Consider the following 24,395-nt stretch of genomic DNA (forward strand, 5'->3'; position numbering starts at 1 on the left):
GTGTCAAGATAAGTCCGTACCTGCTGTGGACAAGAAATGTACCCATAGACTCCTATCATACAAGAACTGCTAAGATATCTTGGATATACAGGCCTCCCTCAACACATGCAAACCCCCGAGAAAATTTTGCTTGGCCACCCTGATACTTATTCCCTACTTATTCCCACGCAAGATCCTAATAGCCCAGTCGGTTGCCTCACGAGTGAAATAGCCTCGTAATCGGGAAGGGTGTATGAGTGTGTGATAATGTGATGAGGTGTAAAGGCGAAAAACTCTGATCAGGATGCTGGAAGCTCACATGTATAGTTTTTTTTTTTTAATCCTGAATCCTAGATTGGGCACAATACAGCGTCAGGGATCTGCTAGTATATAGCATTGCTAGATCATTACACCAAAGCTCATGGTGCTAGTCAGTGTTCCCAACGGGCCTAGCCTACGAGAATTCCTGAGGATCTAGCCTGGCCGGAGCCTATAAGCCTCGAAGTAACTGAGCCGGGCCCGGCCCGGCCTACCTATAGGATGTATAGGCTTTGTACTACGTGAGGTTGGAGCTCGCTTAGCCGGATGTTTACTTATGTTTTTTTGTTTTCAACCTCTGTTCAACGTGACTTGCGTTCTCCCAAGCTTTCACCTGGCCAGGCCCATGGCAAGCACTAGGTATGAATCCGTATGATATGAGTAAGCCGAAGCAGAAAAGCCACAGTACAGTATGTGCGCTCTTTTAGAGTCATGTGCTCGCACGTATCGGGCGAAGCCTCGACGGTTCCTTCTAGCCCATGCAAGCTCGGAGTGATTGAGTTTTAGTTTATGGAGCCAAGAGCTAAACCTCACGAAAATATGTTTTTGGCACCCTGGATCTCACAATTGCTAGTCCTAAGTGTTGGCAGTGTCTGAGCCACCTACTCAAGTCCACAATGGTATGCAGTGAAAGATAATATGGCAGGTCAGCTGTCGGTACGTAGGATGCAGACCAGAATCTGTTTTTTCATAATGATAGTGCATTTCCGGTCTCTTCTGTGGCCCCCACAGTCCCCAACTTTTCACCGTATCATATCATACTCAAAGAACTGCTTCCATACTGTACTACCTATTCCCACACTAAGAGATATAGTATCAAGATAAAGCTCCGACGGTGAGTAGCCCTTTCACTTGCCTCGTCTAGCGAAAGGCGAGAGCATTTCATCCAAGGCCCGGTCTGCGAGCTAAAAAAGTCATTAACCATTGAGACCCCGATTAGGAAATATACAACTACACGTCTGTGCAACCATCCTCCACAATGAGCCTAGCGCCGGAGGGGGTCAGCCACTGGCGGGAGAGGCGTAACCAAAGGAGGTGTAAATATTGGTCAGGCTCTTCCAAGGCCTCTAAGAAGTTCTTTCGGGCGTTAAGAGGAGCTTGATACCGCCCAGTGAGAAAGAAAAAAAGTGATCAGGTGTCTTCACTTTTCTAGTGACGAAATGTCTAATAGTGTTTGGGGGATAACTAGCTCTTCGTGATCAAAGGGATAATTGAGCATCTTGTGAGGGGCTACTATAGCTCTATTCATGAGTTGCCGCTATCCCCTTCACCACGCAAGCAAGCAAGCAAGCATATAAACCCCCCTTCCCATGCACCAACCATAGCTCTTGCTGGCCTGCTGAGCCTATCGCTTTTTTTCCCTCCAAAAAAAAGAGAAAGATCCCCCTCCAAAAAAAAATTTACAATATGAAATCCATCTACCTAATCCTCACCCTCTCCCTAACCCTCCTCGTCGCTGCAAATCCGGTTCCCAACCCGACCGCCGACCCGGATCCAGATCCCGTCGCCATTCAGTTCTACGGAGCCAGTTTGACAGGCATCCCGATCAAGCGCCGCGATGAGGAGCCGGCCGTTTTGGTGAAGCGCACGCAGTCGCCGACGTCTGGGGAGCATGCAAATAAGTGCGGCCCGAACAACCAAGTCGGGGGCGTGTCGTGTACAGTACGTGTGGTGCAGGGAACGATGGCCCTTGCTGCTCCATCAACGTACGTGTCCCACTTCCCTATCACCCCCCCCCCCCGCGCTCTCCCTTCGGGGAGGGCGATATAATAATGCTAATGGAATGGTATGACAGGGATGGTGCGGGTCGAACAGTTACTACTGCGGCGGTGGTTGCCAGGACGATTTCGGATCTTGCGCGATCCCGTACTTGCAATTGACATACGATGCGGACGCGGGTGATTCTATATGGGATGTCATCTCGGACAATGTATTCGATGCGGCGGTCGGAGACGGACTGCTTTATTATGGGGCCGGTGAGTGCTCATCTCTGTGCATGATATATGTGACATGGAGTGACAGTGTATGGCGGTATAGGCCCTGCGGGTGGGTGGCCCAACTAGCCCTATCATGGACTCGACTGGCTGCAGTTGGGCATGTCCGCGGGGAGGGGTGTTTAGCGGAATCGGCTGCAGACCTGATCCAGATGTGCGATTCGGTGTGAATGTTGCGAATTTTCTTTTGTCCATACTATTTTCGAGGAATGAAAGCTCCCGTCCCTCTGTCCAAACTATTGCTCCAGCCTGAGGTATTCGTGAACGCGATATGAATTTTCCCGGCGTTCCTTGAGTAACCTATTCGTGTTAATCCACAGAGACCCCTAAGTTTACCAGCAATACTCCTCCTTAGGGCAATACCAGTTCCATGGTAGTAAAGTACTACTAGTAGTAGTCTTAGGGAACAAGTCGGAAGGTACCAAAGCCAAACAAGCACAACGCTTAAAGCCCTGTTCGGCGCGCCATTTTTATAGCATAAAAGAAACTTTTATAGTATAAATTTTGGCAACTAAAACTTTTTATATAGGGGTGTGTTCGGATCCTACAAAAAATATTACAATATATCTTTATTTCAATATATATTTTTATAGCATAAATATGAGAATATAGTATATAGGTTAAGGGCTAGAAATAAGAGCCCTTTACAATATTATTATAAAATAGCTATGTTAGAAATTATTTCAACTTTAACATGAAATTCTTTAGTGTCCTCAGCCCACAGACTATTCTCCATAATTGCTGAGGGGTATTTATGTCATTTGTACTTTATATTGCTTGTTCATGTAGTAAAATATCCTACAGAAATAGTAACATGAGGCTCTTTTATTTTGAAATACTGTTTTTAACCCTAGTTTTACAACAACAATGATAGGGTTTGTGTTGTCTTGGCAACACATATATTTATTTTATATTAAATTTTGTACAAACACCTATTTCTGAAATATACTATGAATTTATTTTAGAATATACGCTATTTGCAACTTTTATTGCAATATATTTTTATTGTGATGCGCCGAACAGGGCCTAACTTACCTCCCGACCTCAACATTTTTTTTTCCAGATCTATGGCATCGTAACAGTAATTTTCCAAGGTTAACCAAACCCCCGCTAACATAATATAGAGTAGCCAACTCTCAGAGGCGGGGGGGCGAATCGTATCGTAATCCTCAGGGACCGGAAGGCGACGATCATGCCGAACACCAATTTATCTTCCTCGAAACCGAAAGCCCTTTTAAGCCCTTTTCCCCGCCGAGTTTTTACTTGCCTAAAGAAAAATTTAAAAAAAAAAAACAATACCCGGGCACGATGGTGGTTTAAATCCCTATAGAGCTCAATATCGATAACTCAAATACTTCGAGGGCCAACCTCGAGGAAGCGCTATACCATTCAGCCGCGTCTAGTATATGGCGGGGGGGGCGATATTGGGACTGCGAAATACCTCACGGTCTGGGTGACTAGGTCTGGAGTGAATGACATCCAAAGTATGCCCGAGTAGCTATGATATAGAAATTTAGTGTAAGTTCTCCATTAGGGATGCTAGATAATGCCGAATTGCCAGGTGTTGGGGGGTAGCAATGGTAGTGCTGGTGGTGGTTTGCGCCTAACTTAATTGTGAGCGCTATCGCGGATTTTTTGTTGGGCTCTTGGCTCGGATTGAGCGGAGCGCGTGGGCGAGTTATCGGATTTTACTCATTACATGAGAATTAGCTTGCTTCTATATCTACATTGTTCATTGATCGTTCATGAGGATTGAGGCCGCTACCCCGCTAACTACGACCAGCCCTTGTGCGACACATCAAACACGAGGAGAGAGAGAATTGCGAAGGGCGTACGAATCACGGTGGCCCCACCGAAGAGCGAAGAGCCCCGGGGGGTCGGGAAGGGTTAATACTAGGCAAGCGGCCATACCTGGCAAGGTCGGGGAATGGCTTAAATTAAGTAACAAAGACTGACATAACAAAGTCATCAGAGGGGGAAAAAAGATGCGTGAAGGGGATCAGGTGCCTGTTTGTGGCCCTCTGGATCTCCAAAGAATTTCCTCCGCCCATTCGGTGTCCTCTAAAACACCAACACGCTCTTGCTAACTTATACGAGATGGGAGCAAATTGCCACCCACCCACAAGAGGAAAAGGAGGAGCTGTTGAATGATGGGGATTACTCCTGGCATTTGTGGTGCATTATAGGAGGCTAGAAGGAGCTGAAGCACTAGATGGTAAGCATCGACCTATTCATACATTTCTTTCCGCCGATATCTAGATTGACATGGCTTGCCTCTTCTTCTTCTTTCCTAGCTTGCTCCCTGGTTCCTTGCTCCATGTGTCCTTGGTCTCCAGCTTTAAATCTTCTATTTGTTTCTCGGCCGCCACAAGAAACTTATCCGAGTCTATGAGAAGATTTATGGCTCCGGCTAAAAGGTCTTTTGCCAACTTTTCTTCCCCGTCGATCAGACCAGATCCCGGTTCCTTAAGAATCCAGTCTTTCTTCGATACTAAGAATCTGGAAACCGTCTTTTGCAACTCCTCCCATGCACCCTTGCTGCCGCTACAGCAAGGATTGTATGAGTATCGAATTAACGCGCGCATGTTTTCCACGAATATGGATTCCTTAATTCTGTCTTGGGCCTCTTTCATAGCCTCCTCGAGCCTCTGGAGGCTCATGCTTGCGAGAGGGAGCACCTTGCGGCGTCGGGAGAGTATGAATATCCCAGCGTGGGTGAGAAAAACCTTTTCGTAGTCAAGGGATTCGGGAGCTGCGGAAGTGGTGGCATTTGATGACCATACTTGACCAGGAAGTGCGTTAGCATTAACATATCTACTATAGCATGGCATAGTAGAATTTCCTCACATGTCTCCTCGGATTCCCAAAACCCGTGTGCAGGACTAGAAACGCGCTTAGGAGCATCTGAGTGGGTAACCACAACTGCTGGAGTAGTGTAGTCGCCCTGGTAAAGGTATTCGACAAAATTCGAAACAGTAACACTGGGGAAGCAAGACCACCCACATCCCCCGATACCAGTGACCTCTTTATCGATCAGTGCTCTGTGCACATAGACCTTCTCCAGGTTTGCGGTTTGCAGCGTCACCACCTTTGTTTTGAGAACGCTGTCGCTAGTTAGTGGTGCAGAGCAAGGCAATCTCGTTAGTTTGGCAGAATGGTATGAATGAACCTCAAGATATTTGGCCTTTCCATGATGTATGTAACTAAGCCGGTGCGCTCGTTATCCGTTTCGCTGCCTTAGTATGATAACCTATCCTTTTTCCTCCGGCTAGGCTGGGCTATGTGAATTGGGCTCGGTAAGTTAGAGGAGGATGAGGATGCAGACTAGGCGGGTGTTGGTGCAGTACGGTGCTGCCATCAGAACTGGGGTGGGTAACAACGAGAGCACCGAGACTGGAGGCCTAACTTGTGGCGCTTAATCTCCAGAGCTCAGCTTTGACGCGGTACGGTGGCCCATGATTGGCAATGGTGTGACGGGACTGCTACAGATAGATCGCCGCGAGTCTTATATCGCGCGGTACTGGTAGAGTACCGCGCAGTACCTTCCCTGCACAAGTGATCGAATTTTACCCTTGGTGGCGGGTGGCTTCAACTGGATTTGCCAATCTATACGCGATAATCCAATGTCCTATCACACTCTGTAGGGATCGTTCTTACCCAGTGATAAAAAATCCGCTTTCCTTTGTCGTCCCCCCGGAAATTCCGTGCCATTGGAGCCCACAACTCCTATAGAATCAACACCAGGGGAGACGGGAATTATCATACCCGAGAGACCGAGCCTGGGGTGGAAGGAAAAGACACCCGGGGTAAAATGTCTTATCCAGCGATTCCAACCCCCGCCTCCCCCAAATACGAGAATCCGGACTCTTAAAACCCAATGCCTAGCTAACTAACATGTACTGTACAACGCTCCTGGAACGAGCTCTGCTCCGTTAGCTTCCACCCTCAGCGAGGTAGTTGCTCAGAGAGGTCCGCACAGAGATCGTCAGACTGTGTCACTTCGAGTTATCGTTTAGCGGTTACCTGCGCGCCCCCGGGCATTGGCACCCGGGCATAACTCTTCGCCGGACGGCCGCTTGAGATTGGTGGCTCATCTCTTATATGAGTTCCTCTGTAGAGCGGGTGCCTCCAGGTTCCCCGGCAGTCACAACCCCATCACGCTCACATAATTTGATAACTCTCAAATAGATACCCCGGCTTCTCAGGACGGTGTATAAACTTTCGACCAAAAAGCTCAGACGCTCGTAAAGAGAGAGAAAACACTCGACGGAGGGTATAAAAAACAAGACTCTAACCGGCGAGGGAATGGCTTAAGCAGGAAAGACCGACAGAACCAGGACACAAGGAAAGGAAGAAATATAAAAGGGGCTAGGTGGCAGTTTGCATACTCCTCAGCAATCCAAAAGAGTTTCCCCCGTTTGTTTCTAACTACATCTTCCCCATGACTTGCCTCTACCGAAATGTTTCCCTCAATACACTAAGACTCCTTGACTATGGAAGATGTATTTCGGGGAGCGCTGAGCAGGGACTCTATCGCAGTTCAAAAAATCGCCGTCTGCCCTCGGAAAGATAAGAGGAAGGTGTTGTTGAATAATCGTGGTTTTAACTGACGTTTATTGTGGATTACAAGAGACTAGTTGGAGCTGAAGCACTCATGATTAGCATTGATCTCTTCGTACTCTCTTACCCCGTTAATCAAGCTGTGAGGACATGCCTTTTTCACTTATTTTCTGACTTTGGTGCTACCTCAAGCTCTAGTTTCAAATCCCCCACTTGTTTCTCGGCCGCCGCAAGGCGTTCATCAGCGTCTATAACAAGTTTAATTGTGCTGGCTAACAGGTCCTTCACGAGTTTTTCTTGCCCACTGGTCAGATCAGAGCCTGGTGCTTCAAGAATCCAGCCTTTCTTCGATGCCAAGAATCCGGAAACCGCCTTTTGTAGTTCCTCCCATACGGGGTCGTTACCCGAGCAGCAGGGGTAATAGGAGTATAGGATTAATGCGCGCAAGTTTTCCGAGAAAACGGATTCCTTAATTGTGCCCTTTGCCTCTTCCATAGCCTCCCCGAGCCTTCCGAGGCACAAGTTCGCAAGAGGAAGTATCCCGCATTCTCTAGACAGTATGAATAACTCGGCATGAGTAAGAAAAACCCTTTCATAGCTAAGGTTCTCGGAAATTGGAAGGATACCGGAACCCGATGGCTGGGCTTTACGTGCAGGTGCATTAGTATCTCTTTACCAGAGCGCAGTAGGATCTCCTCACGTCTCCCGTCGCTTGTACTGCTGCAGCCACTGTTTCCATCGTGGGTTGTCTGCTCGGCAGTGGAGAGTAGCGGAACAGTATAGTCACCCTGGTAAAGGTACTCGGCAAAGTTCATGATAGTAGCGGTGGGGAAACACCACCACAGGCAGTTCCCGAAAGTTTTGCGGTGTGCATCCAGCAGCGATCCATGAACATAAACCTTCTCTAAATTGCCAGATTGTAACCCTATCACCTTGCTGCTAAGAAAGCTGTTGCGGATATTAGTTAGCAATACCATACTTTTGTAACAGCCTTGTTAGTTCGAAAGGATGCACCTCAAGATGTTGGGTCTCTCCATGGTGCATTTGGGCGCACTCTTAATCTATTTTGTTGGCCGGACCATGTGAATTAGGGCCGGAAGTAGGTGTAGATGGGGCCTTGCGGTCGCCAGTGTAATAGAACGTTTGTCCACAAGATAGCTGCTCCTCGGGCAGGTTCAAGTGTGCTAAGGTTATGTTGCTAGCTACCTCTCCTACATCAAATAACCCCAGGACTGCTGTTTCTGGTAGGTCTCGGAAGTATGAAGAAATAACTGCAATTCTTTTGAGCGAGGTGTGGTGTCGCGGTCGATTCGAGTAGGCAGGTAAAAGTTGGAGAATGGAAGCTCTAACATAGGAGGCTGACTCGTGGCGCCTAATTCTCCAGATAACGCCAGAAGCGATAGTGGGGAAGGTGTAACCCCCCTGGCTATAGTGGCTTGCGTGCAAATACTGATCCACCTTGGTTCCAAACTTCAAAATACCGATAGTTTTGTTAGCCGTCTTCCGCTAATGGAAAAGAAAAGAAAAGGAATTTCGAAGTGGGGGGTACTCACCCCCCCTCCCGACGGCTTCTGGCCCAATAGTGCACACAACCAATTTCGTGCTCACTATCTATTCTCGCAGGGCCAGGATAGCGAGGCACTCTGTCAGGGCTACAAGAAACGATAAAGAGGTAAGACTTCAATATATGGTGGGTCAGAATGAACCGCAGCAGTCACATACCGGTGTCAGGGGGGGGGGTTTCTTTCCCTTTTCCTGGATGGTGGTTTGACTACGCACTGTGCCCTACCCGCTAACTCACTTTACCTTCATGATATACCTGAAAGTAATTGACAGAAAATTGGGACTGGTGAGCAGTGATCAATTTCACAAATAACGCAGAGGAATCAAAGAAAGAAATGTAGGCTCAGTTCAGTAGAGATGAAAAGTTCTATTTCCCAGTGGTGGGTGTGTGTGTGTTCTCGTTGTTGCTAAGAGAAAAAAAAGAAAGCTGTAAGAAGAAAATCCTGTACGCCAAGCCCCCTCTTACACATGAAAAATATCCAGAGCCTCCTCCCTATCAAATACATGAAAGGCACCTCCAAATCAAGCAATTCTCCACAAGAGTCCCCTCCCCTCTTCTGCCTTCACCCCTGAAGGCTAAACAAACCACAAATCTAGCTAGGTTTTAGCGAAATATCTAACTGTACTTCCTCCCCTTCCCTTCCTCGTAAACAGCCGAGTGACTAAACATGATTCCCTCCAAACCTGGCTTATCCCACTCCTGAGGCATCCTCGATCCACTCCAGATATCTCTGACCTCCACCTTGCTCTGCCTTTCTATCTACCCCATAGATATCCGTCACCTTCCCCAATGAACTCCTCCGCTCATACTCCAATATATCTACTAATTCTACCCCTGCTTCCTTCTCTCCTCTTCGTAAATACATCTTAAGATCATTAAGATTCACCCGCTCCTGCAAAGCACCCTTCTTCACCCAAACTAACTCTCCCGTATTGATATCCGGAAGTCTGCCACTCTTTCCATGCCATGCTAATTCTGATAAGATGTATGGGCCTTCCCATCGCGCTTCTAGTTTGCTCCCCCGACATTGGTCTAAGAGAAACCTCCTTAACTGGACTAGGTCTCCTCCCTTCAGTGGTTTGTAGCACATCGGTTGTTGATTGTGTCGTTGTCTTTCCGCTTGCCGAACCATCTCCCTTGCAGCTTCCTCGCAAATGTGGTCCAACCGTATGAGCCTTTCCAATTGCCTCTCTCCAAGCTCTTCCTCACTATTCCAGGGATCTCTACCTCGATCGACTACCATAGAAAGATCTGACACTGCTCACTCAGTATCTGGTATGACGTCCCAACCAGTTCTATTTAGATTAAACCATAACAACAACTGTGCTGGACTAAAGCCATGAACCATAAGAATTCTAGTATTGACTGTATGGACCACAGAATCAACTACCAAGTCCTACTGCTCTTGCGGTAGTGTTCACCCCATAATTGTAACTTTAATCCCATCGACGAGAAGCTTGACATACAGCTCTGCCAGTCCGACTGACTGAGGATGTGATTTTGGCACTGGTAGATGGATTACCGAAAGGCTCTTTAACACTTTTGCAAATTCTCCCGAAATGAAATGCGCACCGTTGTCAGTATATACGGCTCTCGGCCATCCATATCCTTTGACTACTTCCATCAACAGTGATACTGCTGACTTGCTGGTATTATCTGGAACTGCTTTGCCAAAGAGAAACTGAGTAAAATAATCCATGCCAATAATGATGTATTTGTTATTACACCGAGTCTCAGGAAATCAGCCAACAAAATCGAAGCCCATCATGTCTAGCAGTTGGAAATGGACAATTGATATTTGACTAACTGAGGGTTTCAAGGGCCCGATCATTTGGCAGCTTGGACACGATGCGCACTAGAGGCATATATCCTTTGTCCCATTAGGCCAATAGTATCTTCCTATCGTAGTTGTCACGAATATGGCTTGGCATAAAAAAGGTTTTCACGTGATACATGGTTATGAGTTACAGGTATGTAATTGTTTCACACATATGACTCATTCGAGTCATATAATTTGTTCTGTGTAGGATTTGTGATGCTTTCACACATGGCTCAAATATGAGTCATGAGACGTGCGCCTGGCGAGTATGCCTTGTGAGTGTGCCTTGCGGGTAAGCCTTGCGCATATGATTTATGTTTCACATATGACCTAGTTATAAGGTCATGGGTTTCATGCATATGACTCAGTCGAGTCTTATGACTTGTTTATTGCGTTATGATTGGTTTATGAGTTTTTGAACATGACCTCGCTATGAGGTCATGGGTTTCGAGCATATGACCACTTTGGTCACATGACTAGTTTGTTATGATTTGGTTTCACACATGTGACCACTTTGGGTCACATGACTATGGGTGGGAAGAATACTATATAATGAGGCCGATACGGCTGTGGAGGATAGGTTCTTCATACTTTGTTCTAAATACTTTTCCTACTTACTACTTTAACAAATATAAAACACCGTTACAATCTTTATCTTTATTGCAACATTATCGTTATGCCAAGGAAAGCTCTTCACAAAAAAGAGTTAGAGAAATCTTACAATAGGCGTTCCTGATAAAAGACAGAGGTCTTGTACTATCGGTAATGTAGGCAGAGGCCAAGTACTATCATAAGACGAAGAAAAGAGAAGAACAGAAAGAGAGGTATCGTTCCCCTTCACCAAGAACTAACCATCCAAGGAGGAATCATTACAGTAGTACGTATCAAGACTCCTGAGGCAAAGTGACCATGACAATCATGCAAATGGTAGAGAATCATCTCTACCTCCTCTGCCCGGATACAAAATGCTTCCTTGCCATTCCTCTTGACGAATACCAATCGATTTCCAAGCTCTGTAGTGTAATGGTGAGCCCCTGGAACTCTGCTTTCCATAACAGTCGCTTCGGTACTTCTGGTATCTGATTGCTGATGGTCTAACAATCTGTAGGATTTCGATTTCTGACAGATCATACGTCTTCGATTCTTTGAAAAGGGTTCTCCGTCTTCATCACAATAGCTCTCTAGCTCTCTAAACAACTTATAGTGTACTACTTCCCTATACCACTCATCCTCCAACCATTCTTTCCAAGCCTCTATTTGGTATTCTCTTTCCACAACAAACACTACTTCCGCCTCCTCTTTATCCCCTTTTTCCCTACCCTCACATACTAGTCTCAACCTACTCAACCCATCGGCCAATACATTTTCTTTCCCCGGGATATGAATATACTCCACATCGTATTCCACTAATCTTACTTGCCACCACACAATTCTGCCATGGGCGTTATCCTTCCAGAGTAAGCTGAGCAACACTTGGTGGTCTGTATAGACCTTCATAGGAAATGGCGATCCCAATACTAGCCAGCGTACTTCCTCTAAACATCTCAATATTGCCAACGCTTCTCTTTCTGTTGTAGAATAATTCATCTCTACTGGCAGGAATCCCTTCGAAATGAATATCACAATTTTCATTTCCAATCTTGTTGATGTATTTAAGACTGTACCCACTGATTGGTTCAGTAACTGAAATAGAACACCGCCAAGTGCATGACTTGAGGTATCAGTCATTAGGTGGTATTGCTTGCTTTCGTCCCCTCCGATGACTACGTTCTCAATAATAGCATTTTTGATTTGCTGGAAGGCTTCTGCTTGCTTCTCACCCCATTCAAAGCCACAATCAACTTTTACTGATTTGCCTCGCCGAGTAGTGTTGCTAGACTTACTTCTCTCTTGTTCCGTCAAGGTTCGGTAGACAATTGCTTCCTTCAAGATGCGTGCATACTCCGCACGGCCGGGAATAAACTTTCGGAGATAGATAGTCATATAGATGAATGCTTCTACTTCAGTCGCACAGGTGGGGCATGGGTAGTCCTGTATGGCTTGGACTTTATCCAAAGAAGGCCTCAATCCACTCTCATCGCTTGAAAATTGCAATGGATCTATCTTATCCATGAAAAATCTGCACTTGCTCCCCTTGAGTGTAATCTGAGCCCATACCAATCGAGGAAAGTAGTGATCATGTAAAATGTTAAACTGCGTGTGGAAACTCGGAAATGCACCAAAGTCATCATCAACAAAACACTCAAATGCTCCTATTGAACATTTATCCAAACACTTCTGTGCATTTGGTTCCGGAATATGCCTACCGAAAATACTCTTCAATCTGCTATATGTATGTGGTGCACCTCCTAGGCCTTAACCCATCCTGAGGTACTGCCATTGACCATCATGTGAAGAGAAAGCGGTCCGATATGCATGAGGCAGATACTGTAACGTGTTCGCAAGGAGCTAATCACGTTATCGGTAATAGATACGATAGTTGGCAGGTGGCCTGCTCTTCCAGAGAGGAGGCGAGAGCTGAGAACTAAAGGAGGCTTCGAGGGTGTACTGGGGAACAAAGAAGTAACCGTTCAACCAAGTATATTGAAATACTGTCTGTCGAAGTCTGCCCTTTCTATTATAGAAACAGGCGGTCTTTAAATACACAAATCTGTTCATGTCTTAACATGAACGAAACTAATCAAAGGTATCAATCGATACACTTTGGTAAAACTTCTTAAGTATCAAAGCGATACTTAAAACAAAACATAAAACAAAACAAAGTATCAAACGATACTTAAAACTAACCAAGTATTAAAGCGATACTTAAAACAAAACATAAAACAAAACAAAGTATCAAACGATACTTAAAACTAACCAAGTATCAAAGCGATACTTAAAACAAAACATAAAACAAAACCAAGTATCAAACGATACTTAAAACTAACCAAGTATCAAAGCGATACTTAAAACAAAACATAAAACAAAACCAAGTATCAAACGATACTTAAAACTAACCAAGTATCAAAGCGATACTTAAAACAAAACATAAAACAAAACCAAGTATCAAACGATACTTAAAACTAACCAAGTATCAAAGCGATACTTAAAACAAAACATAAAACAAAACCAATAACCAAGTACCCGTACCGGTTACATTCCCCAAAACAAAACAACTATTTAAACAAACAAAACCTAATAATCATCAAAAGCAGAGTCTGAGAAACTAAAGGCTTGAGTTTCCGCTAAAAACTCTTCATCGTAAGTGTTACACCAGGGACAAGAGGAAACTCTAAGGAAACACTTAGACTCAAAGAAATCTAAATCACAGTAGTCATGAATACCAGATTCGTGCGGTACATCAACCCAAGCATGATTGCAATCAGGACAGTAGTCAATCCAGAGGATTTCGAAATAGTCTTCAAGTTGGATAACATCGCGGTTCAACAACAGTCCAACAATCTGTTATCGCTGCCTCACATTGAGCTCCACATAGTTTGATATCGTTATGATATTCGGATGGTGATTGGTGACTAGATAAAGTTGTCGAGGGCCTGCTCCATAGCTTGATTCTCCTCATCGCTGCTTTCAAACTCCGACTCAAAGTATGGTGCCCAAAATCCATCTCTAGCTTCAAGTTCTGCGTGCCATCGCTCAGTTTCTGGCATTGTAGGTGTCCAGCACATGGTGATATAACTGATTGTTGGGGGGAGGGATTCGTTTGGCATGTTGTCTTTCCACCATCTGTTCACCATATCCATAGCGTGCTCTAGTCCTTCCAGTGGTTCCCAACTGTTTTCGCTTGTCGGATATCCTTTCCATTTGACTAGGAACTGATCATTTCCATGCCAAATGCGGTGGTCTCTGATTTCTTCAACTTCCCATTCATCCTTCTTATTGATGATGATAGGTGCAGGCCGAGAGTGGGTTCTTCCAGGAAACTTGGAGTCGGCATTTGGATGGAATCGCTTGACAGCTGAGGCGTGAAAGACTGCAGTATTGCGGCGGTACATGCATCCATCCATCTGGACAGTGTTGTTCTCTGTATGCTCGTCGAAGGATATGACTTTGAAGGGTCCGCGCCATCAGGGTTGCAGTTTCTTGCTGCGTCCGACATTGGTAATGAACATGTTACCGTGTACTATGAGCATGTCGCCTGGTGAGATGGGGACATGTTTGCGTCATCGTTTCTGGGCAGTAGTGGTGCTTCGGAATTGGGCAGCCTTAACAGCTTGGAAGGCATCGTTCCGAATTGCTTGGTGGCGGTTTAGATGGTCATCAGAGGCAGGGACTGAGGAGTTCTTAAATAGTGTTGTAGGTAGGAGGGGGTATTGACGGCCAAAGACTGCCTTGTATAGTGACATCCCCACGGTATCTGAAAATCCGGCGTAGATATATGCAGCGAGCTCAACAAGGGCTGGTTCCCAATTGGTTTGTCGTTCATTGATCATATTCCTAATTCCGGTCTTAACCTCGCGGATTTTTCGTTCTGCTTGGCCATTAGTCTCATGGTGTCCTGGGGCAGCCATAATGTGGTTTATTCCGAGGGAGGTCAAGGTTTGCTTCCAGAATCTGGCGGTAAAGCGGGGATCAGCATCACTGACAATCGATAAGGGGTACCCATGGGGGGTAAACAGGTATCGTTGTAGGTTATTCCAGGTGTCTTTGGAGTAGTCAGTAACCTTCATTGGTATTAATCAGGTGTCTCCAGAGAATCAATCCACAGCTACCAAGACGGTGTCATATTCGGCGGACTTGTTGAATGGTCCTGCGAAATCGATGGCATAGGATTCAAATATTTCACGTGGTAGTTAGAGGGTCTGAGCTTTCCCTTCAGGAAGTTGTGTTCGCTCCTTATTTGCCTGACAGAGTTCGCATTGCCTGACAAAATCGCGGAAGTCCTTTCGCATTTCAGGCCAGTAAACATATTCTGAGGCATATTGGAGGTTGCGATCCGCACTATGGTGTCCTTTGTTGTGGATTTCGGTAATAACATATTCTCTAATAGTCATTCCATTGAACATATGGCCTTTTGGTATGTATAAGCAGTGTTCACCATAACGGGTGCTGGTATAGACCATTCCATTTGATATGTTGTATGGGGCGAGGTCTCCATGCCTGGAGCTATCCATGGCTTTGAAGTAAATCGGGTCATGGCAGTATCCTGCTATCATTTGGCTTCGGAAAGAGGAGGTCAATTCTTCTGTGGTTGATCTACCAGTCGTCGTTCATCCTTGATTAGGGATCTTCTTGTTGGTTCGATAGGGGCTTCCTCTTCCTCAAAGGTTTCATAGAGTTGATGCCGATGCTCGGGAATAGTAGGGGGTATGACCGAGACAATGGTTTCATTGTTATATACTCGTAAGGGTCCACCATATAGTGGTCGTGAATAGATTATGGGAGGAGAGGATGGCAGGGCTGACTGTGGGGGGTGTAAATAGGATATTGCATCCACATAGGCTGCTGCTTGTTCGAGTTCTTCAAAACCTTGGTATCGTGTTGGAACAGGATTAAGGGTATGAGGAGGTTGGGTCGATTCATCTTGATTGATCATCTCTTTTGCTCCTTCTACGGTGTCGAAGCTGGTGTCTTTGGAATCGTCAGCAGGCATATAGTACAGTCGCTGGTATCTGTTGCCGAACTTGATCTCAGTCTGGTGAAAAGGGCAGGTGTCGTGATAATAGTGGGACCAGTGGAGTCTGCTTTGTTCAAGTTCGTGAGGAGGTGTGCTGCGGAGCGTGCAATTGTCTTTCCATTCTTCATCAATGTCCTTTCCTCGTTCTGTTCCGGCAGCACTGTACATGGGGTAAGAGAAAGGATTGGAGGGAGCGGCAGAGCTGGCGGCAGCCATCGATGGTTCTTGTTCATAGGAGGTGTCGTCAGGGCTGTCCTCGCTTTGTCTTGTGTGGTCATGAACAAGGAGAGGGTTTGCGAGGTCTTGATTCTCATATAGGCGGGAGAGAGCATCTGCTAAATAGCTCGTTCTTCCAGGGGTGTAGATAATTTTTGCATCGTATTTGCTGATTTCACCTATCCATCTTGTTCTTCTTCTTCCAGGTATCCTTTCTGTTTTAAGGTTAGTGAGAGGTTGGTGGTCGGTAACAATAGTGAAGGTATTGCCGATCAGGATGTGGTTGAAAGCGGCGAGAGCATCAATCACAGCAAGGGCTTCCTTGTCTGTTGTTCCATAGTTCATCTGTGAGTTAGTGAACTTCCTGCTGTGTAATGCCGCCGGCCTTGCCATTTCATGGGAGGCTCCTTGCCCAACCCATGCTCCAACTCCAACATCCGATGCATCAGTAATCAGCCATATCAGTTCTCATTTACTATAGTCGATGGGTTGAATAAGGTTGGCGTTTTTAATCAATTCCTTGATGTTGGTAAAAGCTTGGTCATGAGTGTGGGTCCAGACAAATTCTGCATTGCCGGTAAGGTCTGTGAGCGGCGCTGTCACAGTGGCGTGGTGTGGGAGGAACTGGGAAATATAGTTGACTAGTCCTAGGAATCGCATGTGTTCCTTTTGATTCCGGGGTGTTGTCTACTCCGTTAAACAGGCTATTTTTCCAGGGGCTGTGTGTATTCCTTCATCGTCTATAACATGTCCTAAGATATCGAGTTTATGGGCAAACAGAATTGATTTGTTTCCACTAGCGTAGAATTTAGCTTCCCTTAGTTTGGTACAAACCAATCCTATATGGTAGGCATGTTCTATTTCGGTGTTCGAGAAAATGAGAATATCATCAATATAAACCCAAATAAAATGGTGGAGATATTCGCTCAGGAGGTTTTCCATAATTCGCATAAAGGTTGTGGGCGCATTCATATCACCTTGTAACATAACTCGGCTAATGAAACTTCTGAAGGGTGTTTTGAAACTGTTGTAGCGTTTGCTTTCTGGATCTAACCTTGTTTGGAAGTAGGCATCGCTTAGGTCAATCTTATTTTGGAATCTAGCCCGTCCAACTGAATTTAGGATCTGGGTTTGGTTTGGGATAGCCGAGCTGTCCATAACCGTGTTTTCGTTCCGTAGCTTGAGATCAACCAAGGGGCGGATTCTTTTACCATCTGCTTTGGGTTGAACAAACATAGGAGCGGCACCTGGGGCTTCTGCCCGGTAGATGACTCCTCTTCTTTGTTGTTGGTTGATCCAATCACAAAGTGGGCTTTTGTATGCGTCAGGAATAGAGTAGGTGGGTTGGTTCTTGAGATTGGAGGGGTCTCGGAGGCGGATGTGGTGATTCACCTCTCTCATAGGCGGTAGTTCTTCGGGTATTTGATCAGGGAAAACATCAGAGTATTCATCCAATAGTTTTTGGGTAGTTGCTTCACAGACTGCGGCTCGGTATTCTGCACTTGTTGGCTTGCATGAGACTCTGACCTTCTGATCTGGGAAATCGATGGTTGATTCCCCACACTTGATTATAGCTTTGTGGTGGTTCAGGAATGGCATGCCTATTAGGGTATCGTATTTGGCTAGGTTTCCAATTAGCATTTCCTGGGGGGGTAGTATAGCAGAACCAAGTCGAATAGTTGCAGAACAGGTTTTATGGCTTGTGGATCGTGATCCCTTTACTGCCATATTGACTGGTATGGGTTGGTTAAGGTCTCGGGTTGGGAGTCCATCGACAGAGACAAAGGCATTACTGATCATATCTCTTCCGATTGCGCCAGTGTCGAATAGGACTTGGGCCCTTTTGCCATTGATCAGGATTGTACCTTCCAGAGAGGTGTGTGCTTTGAATGTAGCCGGAAGTCGAATACTGTTGCATTCCACATCGCTATATCTGATATGGATCTCTTCATATTCACTGGATTGGGTGTTATCGCTTTCAACATTGTTGGCTGACGCCTCTTGCTCTGTTGCCTTTCCTTTTCCTTTCTTCATAAGACAGTTCTTTGCCATGTGTCCTGGTTTTCCACATTCAAAACATTCTCCTTTTTGCCATCTCGATTCTTTGGAGGATTTTGTTTTCTTCTTGAAAACCCGTGGGGTATCGTCTTCAGAGTTACTGGAAGCTTTGTGTCGTGGCTGGCTGTTCCTACTAGAGGATGTCTGTGTTTTGTAGGCCTTGGTCTCATGGAGAATGGCGTCCTTTCGTTCTGCTCTTGCAATTATTACTGCAATATCATCGCCGTCTTCCTCGAGTGGTTCTACTTCTCGCCGGAGGGTAGGGTGCATGGTGTCGTAGAATCGTCGCTTCAGGATGTATTTGGAGATACTTCCTCTCTCCATCCGGTCCTTATACATCATTAGGTCCGTAGCCACATCGGTGATTCGCTTGACATGCGTTCTGTTAACTTGCTGGAGCTGGTTGAATTTGTTGTATAGGAGGTCGTTGGTTATAGAGGATTGGAATCGTCCTTGCAGGTAATCGAGAACTGTAGTTCCTCTTAATCTTACATTCCCGCCGAAATCCTTATAGCATTGGTGGTATGCGTCGGTTGCCTTTCCTTCACAGAATGATCCAATCATAAGTCCGGTTGTAGGGTCTTCCACATCTTTTCCTTGTAAGAGTAGGAAGTGTGAGAGTTCTGTTGCCCATCGGTCAAAGGCTTCAGGTTTGAGGTCTTTTCCTTCTCCTGTGAACTTCGCTGGGAGGTGGAGTTTAAACTTAGGCGGTTCAAATGCTGCGGGTACCTCCTCTTCTTCAGGCCTTGCCCAAGATTTCCCTCCTCCAGAAGGCCCTCCTCCTGTGCTAGCCATAGCTGATTCGCTACTAGATTCGGGGTCGTTTGGAGGTTCAAAGGAAGGCTTCTTTGCTGGGGTAGAAGGGAATTCTCCTGGAGGTTGTGTATCTTCCATGTTTGCAGGATCGCCCAGCTCTTTAGCAGAGCACCGGGGTTGTTTCTTTCTTGTAAGGTCTTGCCGTAGGATTTGCTTCCCACTCCTAGTCGTCAAAGACTCTATCTTGGGTTTGAGATGAAGCCGAATGTGCTGTGATTCTGCCGCTTCTCTCCGCTAGCGTTCTGAGGTGGATATCAATAGGTTGATCAGGCCTAAATCTGGGGACAGGTTCTTAACCACTTACTGAGGTTAAAAAAATGTATCGTGTTCGTAAGGAGCTAATCACGTTATCGGTAATAGATATGATAGTTGGCAGGTGGCCTGCTCTACCGGAGAGGAGGTGAGAGCTGAGAACTAAAGGAGGCTTCGAGGGTGTACTGAGAAACAAAAAGGTAACCGTTCAACCAAGTATATTGAAATACTGTCGGTCGAAGTCTGCCTTTTCTATCGTAGAAACAGGCGGTCTTTAAATACACAAATCTGTTCATGTCTAGTATGAACGAAAATAATCAAAGGTATCAATCGATACTTTGGTAAAAACTCCTTAAGTATCAAAGCGATACTTAAAACAAAACATAAAACAAAACCAAGTATCAAACGATACTTAAAACAAACCAAGTATCAAAGCGATACTTAAAACAAAACATAAAACAAAACCAAGTATCAAACGATACTTAAAACAAACCAAGTATCAAAGCGATACTTAAAACAAAACATAAAACAAAACCAAGTATCAAACGATACTTAAAACAAACCAAGTATCGAAGTGATACTTAAAACAAAACATAAAACAAAACCAAGTATCAAAGCGATACTTCAAACAAAACATAAAAACAAAACCAAGTATCAAATGATACTTAAAACTAACCAAGTATCAAAGCGATACTTAAAACAAAACATAAAACAAAACCAATAACCAAGTACCCGTACCGGTTACAGATACATCCAAACTGCCCAATAGCAATTGACCACATCTGTCTGGAAATAGCTGGTGAAACATGCCCTCATCAAATTTTTGACCACTGGCTCAATTCGCTTCATTGGGTAATTCGAGACAATGGTGGCCTGATTTATCGGACAAAAGACGTGGACCATTCATAGACCACTATTCTTTTTCGGTACAAATTTTATGCCGTGTGACCAAGGAGATTCTGATTGTACAATAATTCCTACTTTCTCTAGTAAGGGTAGATTTTTGTCTAACCAATCACGTTCTTCTCGCGTATAAATCTTGCCTCGCGCACACTTCGGCTGTTGGTTTGGATAAACTGAAATTCGATGTATGATCAAATCAGTACAGGGCATATTCTCGAGTTTACTTGTAAAGAGATCCTTCCATGTATATATCAGCCGCATTGCCTCCTCTCTTTCTTCCCTTTTCAACTTCTCCCCTAACTTTATTCCCGAGGTCTCAAACCACATGGAAATCCCAGTTGCTGAATTACTTAGTTCCCTCCAATAACTCACCGGCCTCCTTACCGTTGGGAACTCCAATTCATGTCCATATACCTCCATTTCCGCCAATTCCGTCTCATCCGTAGCACTTCCCATATCCACCCAATTTGCCTCCCCAAATTTGTCATACTCTTCAGAAACTTCTACTCCCTCCACGATATCAACAACTTGCTCCTCCACATAATCCTCCACTTCAGCCCCTTGCTGCCTTCTACCTGCACTGCTGTCTCTGCGTAATTCCAATGCATTCACCATACATGAATCTCGTCTGCTCTCTTTCCAATATCCTATTTCTCCATACAAGTAAATATCATCCCGTTCAAACACTTCAATCTTATCTTCAATCGATTCAGTAACTTCAGAATCCATAGTACATGCAGTTCTATCAACAGTTATCAGCTTCCCAAACAATTCACTACTATCATTATCTATCCCTATCCTATTATCATTCAAGCCATCGAAATTCGACAAATCAAAACGATCCAAATCTGCCGTATCTATTCTCTCCACAATACAAGCCGATTGGCCTGAACTATCAACCGGTGTAGCTAGTTTTCCGACTCCGCAGATAATGCACCCCCTTCACTTTTCCCCTCATCTTCCATCTGCTTCTCCACTTGCCGCTTGATCAATCCAATCAATTCCTCAAAGAAATTTCCTCCTCTTTTCTCCTGTAATTCAAGCTCCTCCTCTACCTCCAGTGATAGGCCATGCCTACCACCTTTCTTATCTCTCAAGATAATTGGTACACAGGGTTTCCTTCTTTCCAAACTTTCTCTCCTAACATTCTTGTAGCGTTCATCACTTAGTATTTGTACTCGAGCACCTTGACTGTCCATGATGTAATACCTGCCAGTCGCATAATCACCCTTGGCCTTAACTGCTTGAAGCCATCGCCTACTCAACAATAGAGAGTATGTTGGCTTGTATTCCTCTGGAAGAGCGTAAATATGGAGATTGCATGGGATGCCTACAATCGTGATCCGAATATCTGCACAGCAGGCAATCTTTGCTAGGGCATTCATTGCTGTTCAAATAACCATCACTCCAGCTTTCTTCATCTTTGCACCAACCAACCATAATAGATGAATCAGCATGAGGTTAACAACCGAGCCTGCATCAACCAAGATTCTAGAAATGCGATAACTGCCTTTCTCAGTCTTGATAATTCCCTTTGTATAGAAATTCACGACATCTCCCAAGTCTAGATCTGTGGCTACAGCCAGCGCCTCTTCCTCTCTAGGTAATTCTTTTGCTCCTGCTTGCAAGTCCATCATAACTTTCTTTTCCTTGTCTTTGCCCTTAGCCTGCTGAAAGCCTCTTGCCCGCTCTTGAACTAACAAATGACAAATATCCTTCTTGACTGAGGGTGCAAGATCAAACAATGAACCCCAATTCAGCCCGATTACTGGAGCATCCTGAAAGGCACCAACAAAGTCAAATTTCTTCTGACCTGCCATCATCCGAATTGGCCTGCATATATCCTTTGATACAGAAGCCTTAATCTTCCATTTTCCTGTAGTCAATTCTACAACCTCATCATCTTCAGTATCTCTTCATTGTTATTTGCTCGCAGGTCCGGCCTCCGCATCAAACATAAGTGGTAATTCACTAAAATGACAGGGTCACTCTCCAGCCATTACCGGAGCTCCATCTTCTTCATATACATCATCATCATCATCACCCTCATTGTCTTGCACCTTACGAAGAAATTCTGTCAAATCCGAAGACTCTACTTCAGTTCCAGTTACCTCACGAACCTTCATACCATCTAGTGCCGAGGACCGAGTAGCAACCTCTACTACATTAACTGGCTTGTCACCTTGGGCTAACGGTCTTTCCCTCGGTGTACAGGAGCGCTCTGGATGTTCTGATACAATAGCTGCTGACCTCGGTGCAGATTGATACCCCCATAATCTTTGACACTGCAGGCGTAAATGGCCTTCTTCTTGACAGTAGTAACATACCTGCTGGTGAGCTGGATAGTATAACAACCCAGTAGGTCCCACAATAGGCTGAGGTACAGAACTCTCCGGAGATGTAGGTCCTGCTTGATAAGGCTCTAGCAGTGCGGTTATATGTTGCGGGACAAACCCAGGTCCTGGCTGTCTAACGTGATCTGAAAAGCGAAGACTATCCATTGGCCTTCCACATCTGAGCTCTGTTGGCATACAATTGAAAAATGCCTGACCCCCTTGAGGTACTCGGCTATAGTTCTCCATTCGTGGTACCCGATTTCGTCGATTTGGATAATAGTTGCCTTGACCACTTCGACAGCTGGTGCTCTGATATCCTCACAAGTACTCTCTTCCCTGAGTGTATTGCCCATAGCCATCTGTAACAGCATAACTGTCAAGTGGAATGATTTCTGTCTCCTGCCGAGTGGCTACTGCACGTTCGGTATCGGCTGTTGTCTCTTTCTGCAGTTTCAACAAATCCCGCATCATCTCCTGTAACTCTTGAACCTTTCCTTGTACAGTATCCTGCTCGTCCTCGATCCCTTTACTGCTCTTGCTATTTCTGTACTGTGTCTCGCATTCTTTCTTGCTACTTGCCTTCTTTGCCTTCGCAGCTTTTCTAGGGCCTTTCCCCTTCTTCAAATAATGACAATACTCCTCGAACTCAGAGTCTGAGTCACTTGCTGAGTCATCTGAGAAACCAAACCCATCCTCATCACTCATGTCCTTATTATCCCAATTGCTAGACTTGTCGTAGCCTTTGATCTTGAGCTGCCGTGCCAGCCGCTTGACTCCTTTCACAACCTGATATGGGGTTTCTGGTGACCTTGCTCTGCGGAAGCTCACTGTTGCCATTTCAAGCAAACCGTTGTCTTTTGAGACCATTGATGTAGTAACCAATCAAGACGTCATCCAACTGTGGGACATCCGATGGCTTTCTTTAAGGAAGCTTGAGAACCTTTCGTGAATAGGAGAATACGTCCTGTTCTCCTTGTCTAACATTGCTCATAATTGAAAGGATCTCTCTGTAAGCTTGATCATCCAAGTATGTATCTTGGAATTGCTCTACAAATGCCTTCATGAATGCAGCCTCATCCCATAAAACCTCATTTGGAAGCTGTCTCAAAAAGGACCCTGCAGGAGATTTCATCAGGCAAGCCATATGAATTTGGGCTATACGGAGCCGTTTTGACTTCGTCATACTACCATTGAACTCTGGTCCCAATGTCACAAGCCAAGATTCCATCCAACTCAGAAAGGCTTCAACGCTAATCGAATCATCATCTCCCGTGAACTCCATACCAGGTGATCTTAGATAGTAATTCATTATTGATGAGACAACTGGGAAATATTCTGAATGAGAATCTGAACTACTTAACGGTGATAAAAATAAATTCTCTAGATCGGCCAGAGGAAAAAAATCTTGCCCGAAATGGAATTGCAAGTCACAGTTGTCCTTTCCCTCTACCACTTCTTTGGATAATGCCTCCGTTGTGTCGCTTGTTCTGATATCCAGCAAACAAATAATGCTTAGCAGGTAAGGTATGGTGAAGGGTTCAAAGTGTACCACCAATCCGTTTCAGAGCACCACTTTGTCAAGTGGGGGGTTTCTTTCCCTTTTCCTGGATGGTGGTTTGACTATGCACTGTGCCCTACCCGCTAACTCACTTTACCTTCATGATATACCTGAAAGTAATTGACTGATAATCGGGACTGGTGAGCAGTAATCAATTTCACAAATAATGCAGAGGAATCAAAGAAAGAAATGTAGGCTCAGTTCAGTAGAGATGAAAAGTTCTATTTCCCAGTGGTGGGTGTGTGTGTGTTCTCATTGTTGCTAAGAGAAAAAAAAGAAAGCTATAAGAAGAAAATCCTGCATGCCAAGCCCCCTCTTACACATGAAAAATATCCAGAGCCTCCTCCCCATCAAATACATGAAAGGCACCTCCAAATCAAGCAATTCTCCACACCGGTATATGTTTAG

The 24,395-nt window shown here is 45.1% G+C and overlaps 1 protein-coding gene; it reads left to right on the top strand.

The window, feature by feature from the left end:
• Positions 1 to 1,675: 1,675 nt before the first annotated feature.
• On the top strand, positions 1,676 to 2,527 carry GSTUM_00000524001 (uncharacterized protein). XM_002837548.2 has 4 exons: positions 1,676 to 1,919; positions 1,961 to 2,003; positions 2,093 to 2,273; positions 2,335 to 2,527. Exons 1-4 carry the CDS (start codon positions 1,705 to 1,707, stop codon positions 2,358 to 2,360), a joined length of 465 nt encoding a protein of 154 aa, XP_002837594.1. The 5' UTR covers positions 1,676 to 1,704; the 3' UTR covers positions 2,361 to 2,527.
• Positions 2,528 to 24,395: the final 21,868 nt, after the last annotated feature.

The sequence above is a fragment of the Tuber melanosporum genome, assembly GCF_000151645.1.
Source record: "Tuber melanosporum whole genome shotgun sequence assembly, scaffold_192, strain Mel28".
NCBI lineage: Eukaryota > Fungi > Ascomycota > Pezizomycetes > Pezizales > Tuberaceae > Tuber > Tuber melanosporum.

What these genes read in the sequence shown, in the direction of transcription:
- GSTUM_00000524001 (XM_002837548.2), top strand. Translation starts at nt 1,705, where the DNA reads ATGAAATCCATCTACCTAATCCTCACCCTCTCCCTAACCCTCCTCGTC. An exon ending in GCCCTTGCTGCTCCATCAAC is followed by an intron (nt 2,004 to 2,092) that starts GTACGTGTCCCA and finishes ATGGTATGACAG; the next exon opens with GGATGGTGCGGGTCGAACAG. An exon ending in ACTGCTTTATTATGGGGCCG is followed by an intron (nt 2,274 to 2,334) that starts GTGAGTGCTCAT and finishes ATGGCGGTATAG; the next exon opens with GCCCTGCGGGTGGGTGGCCC.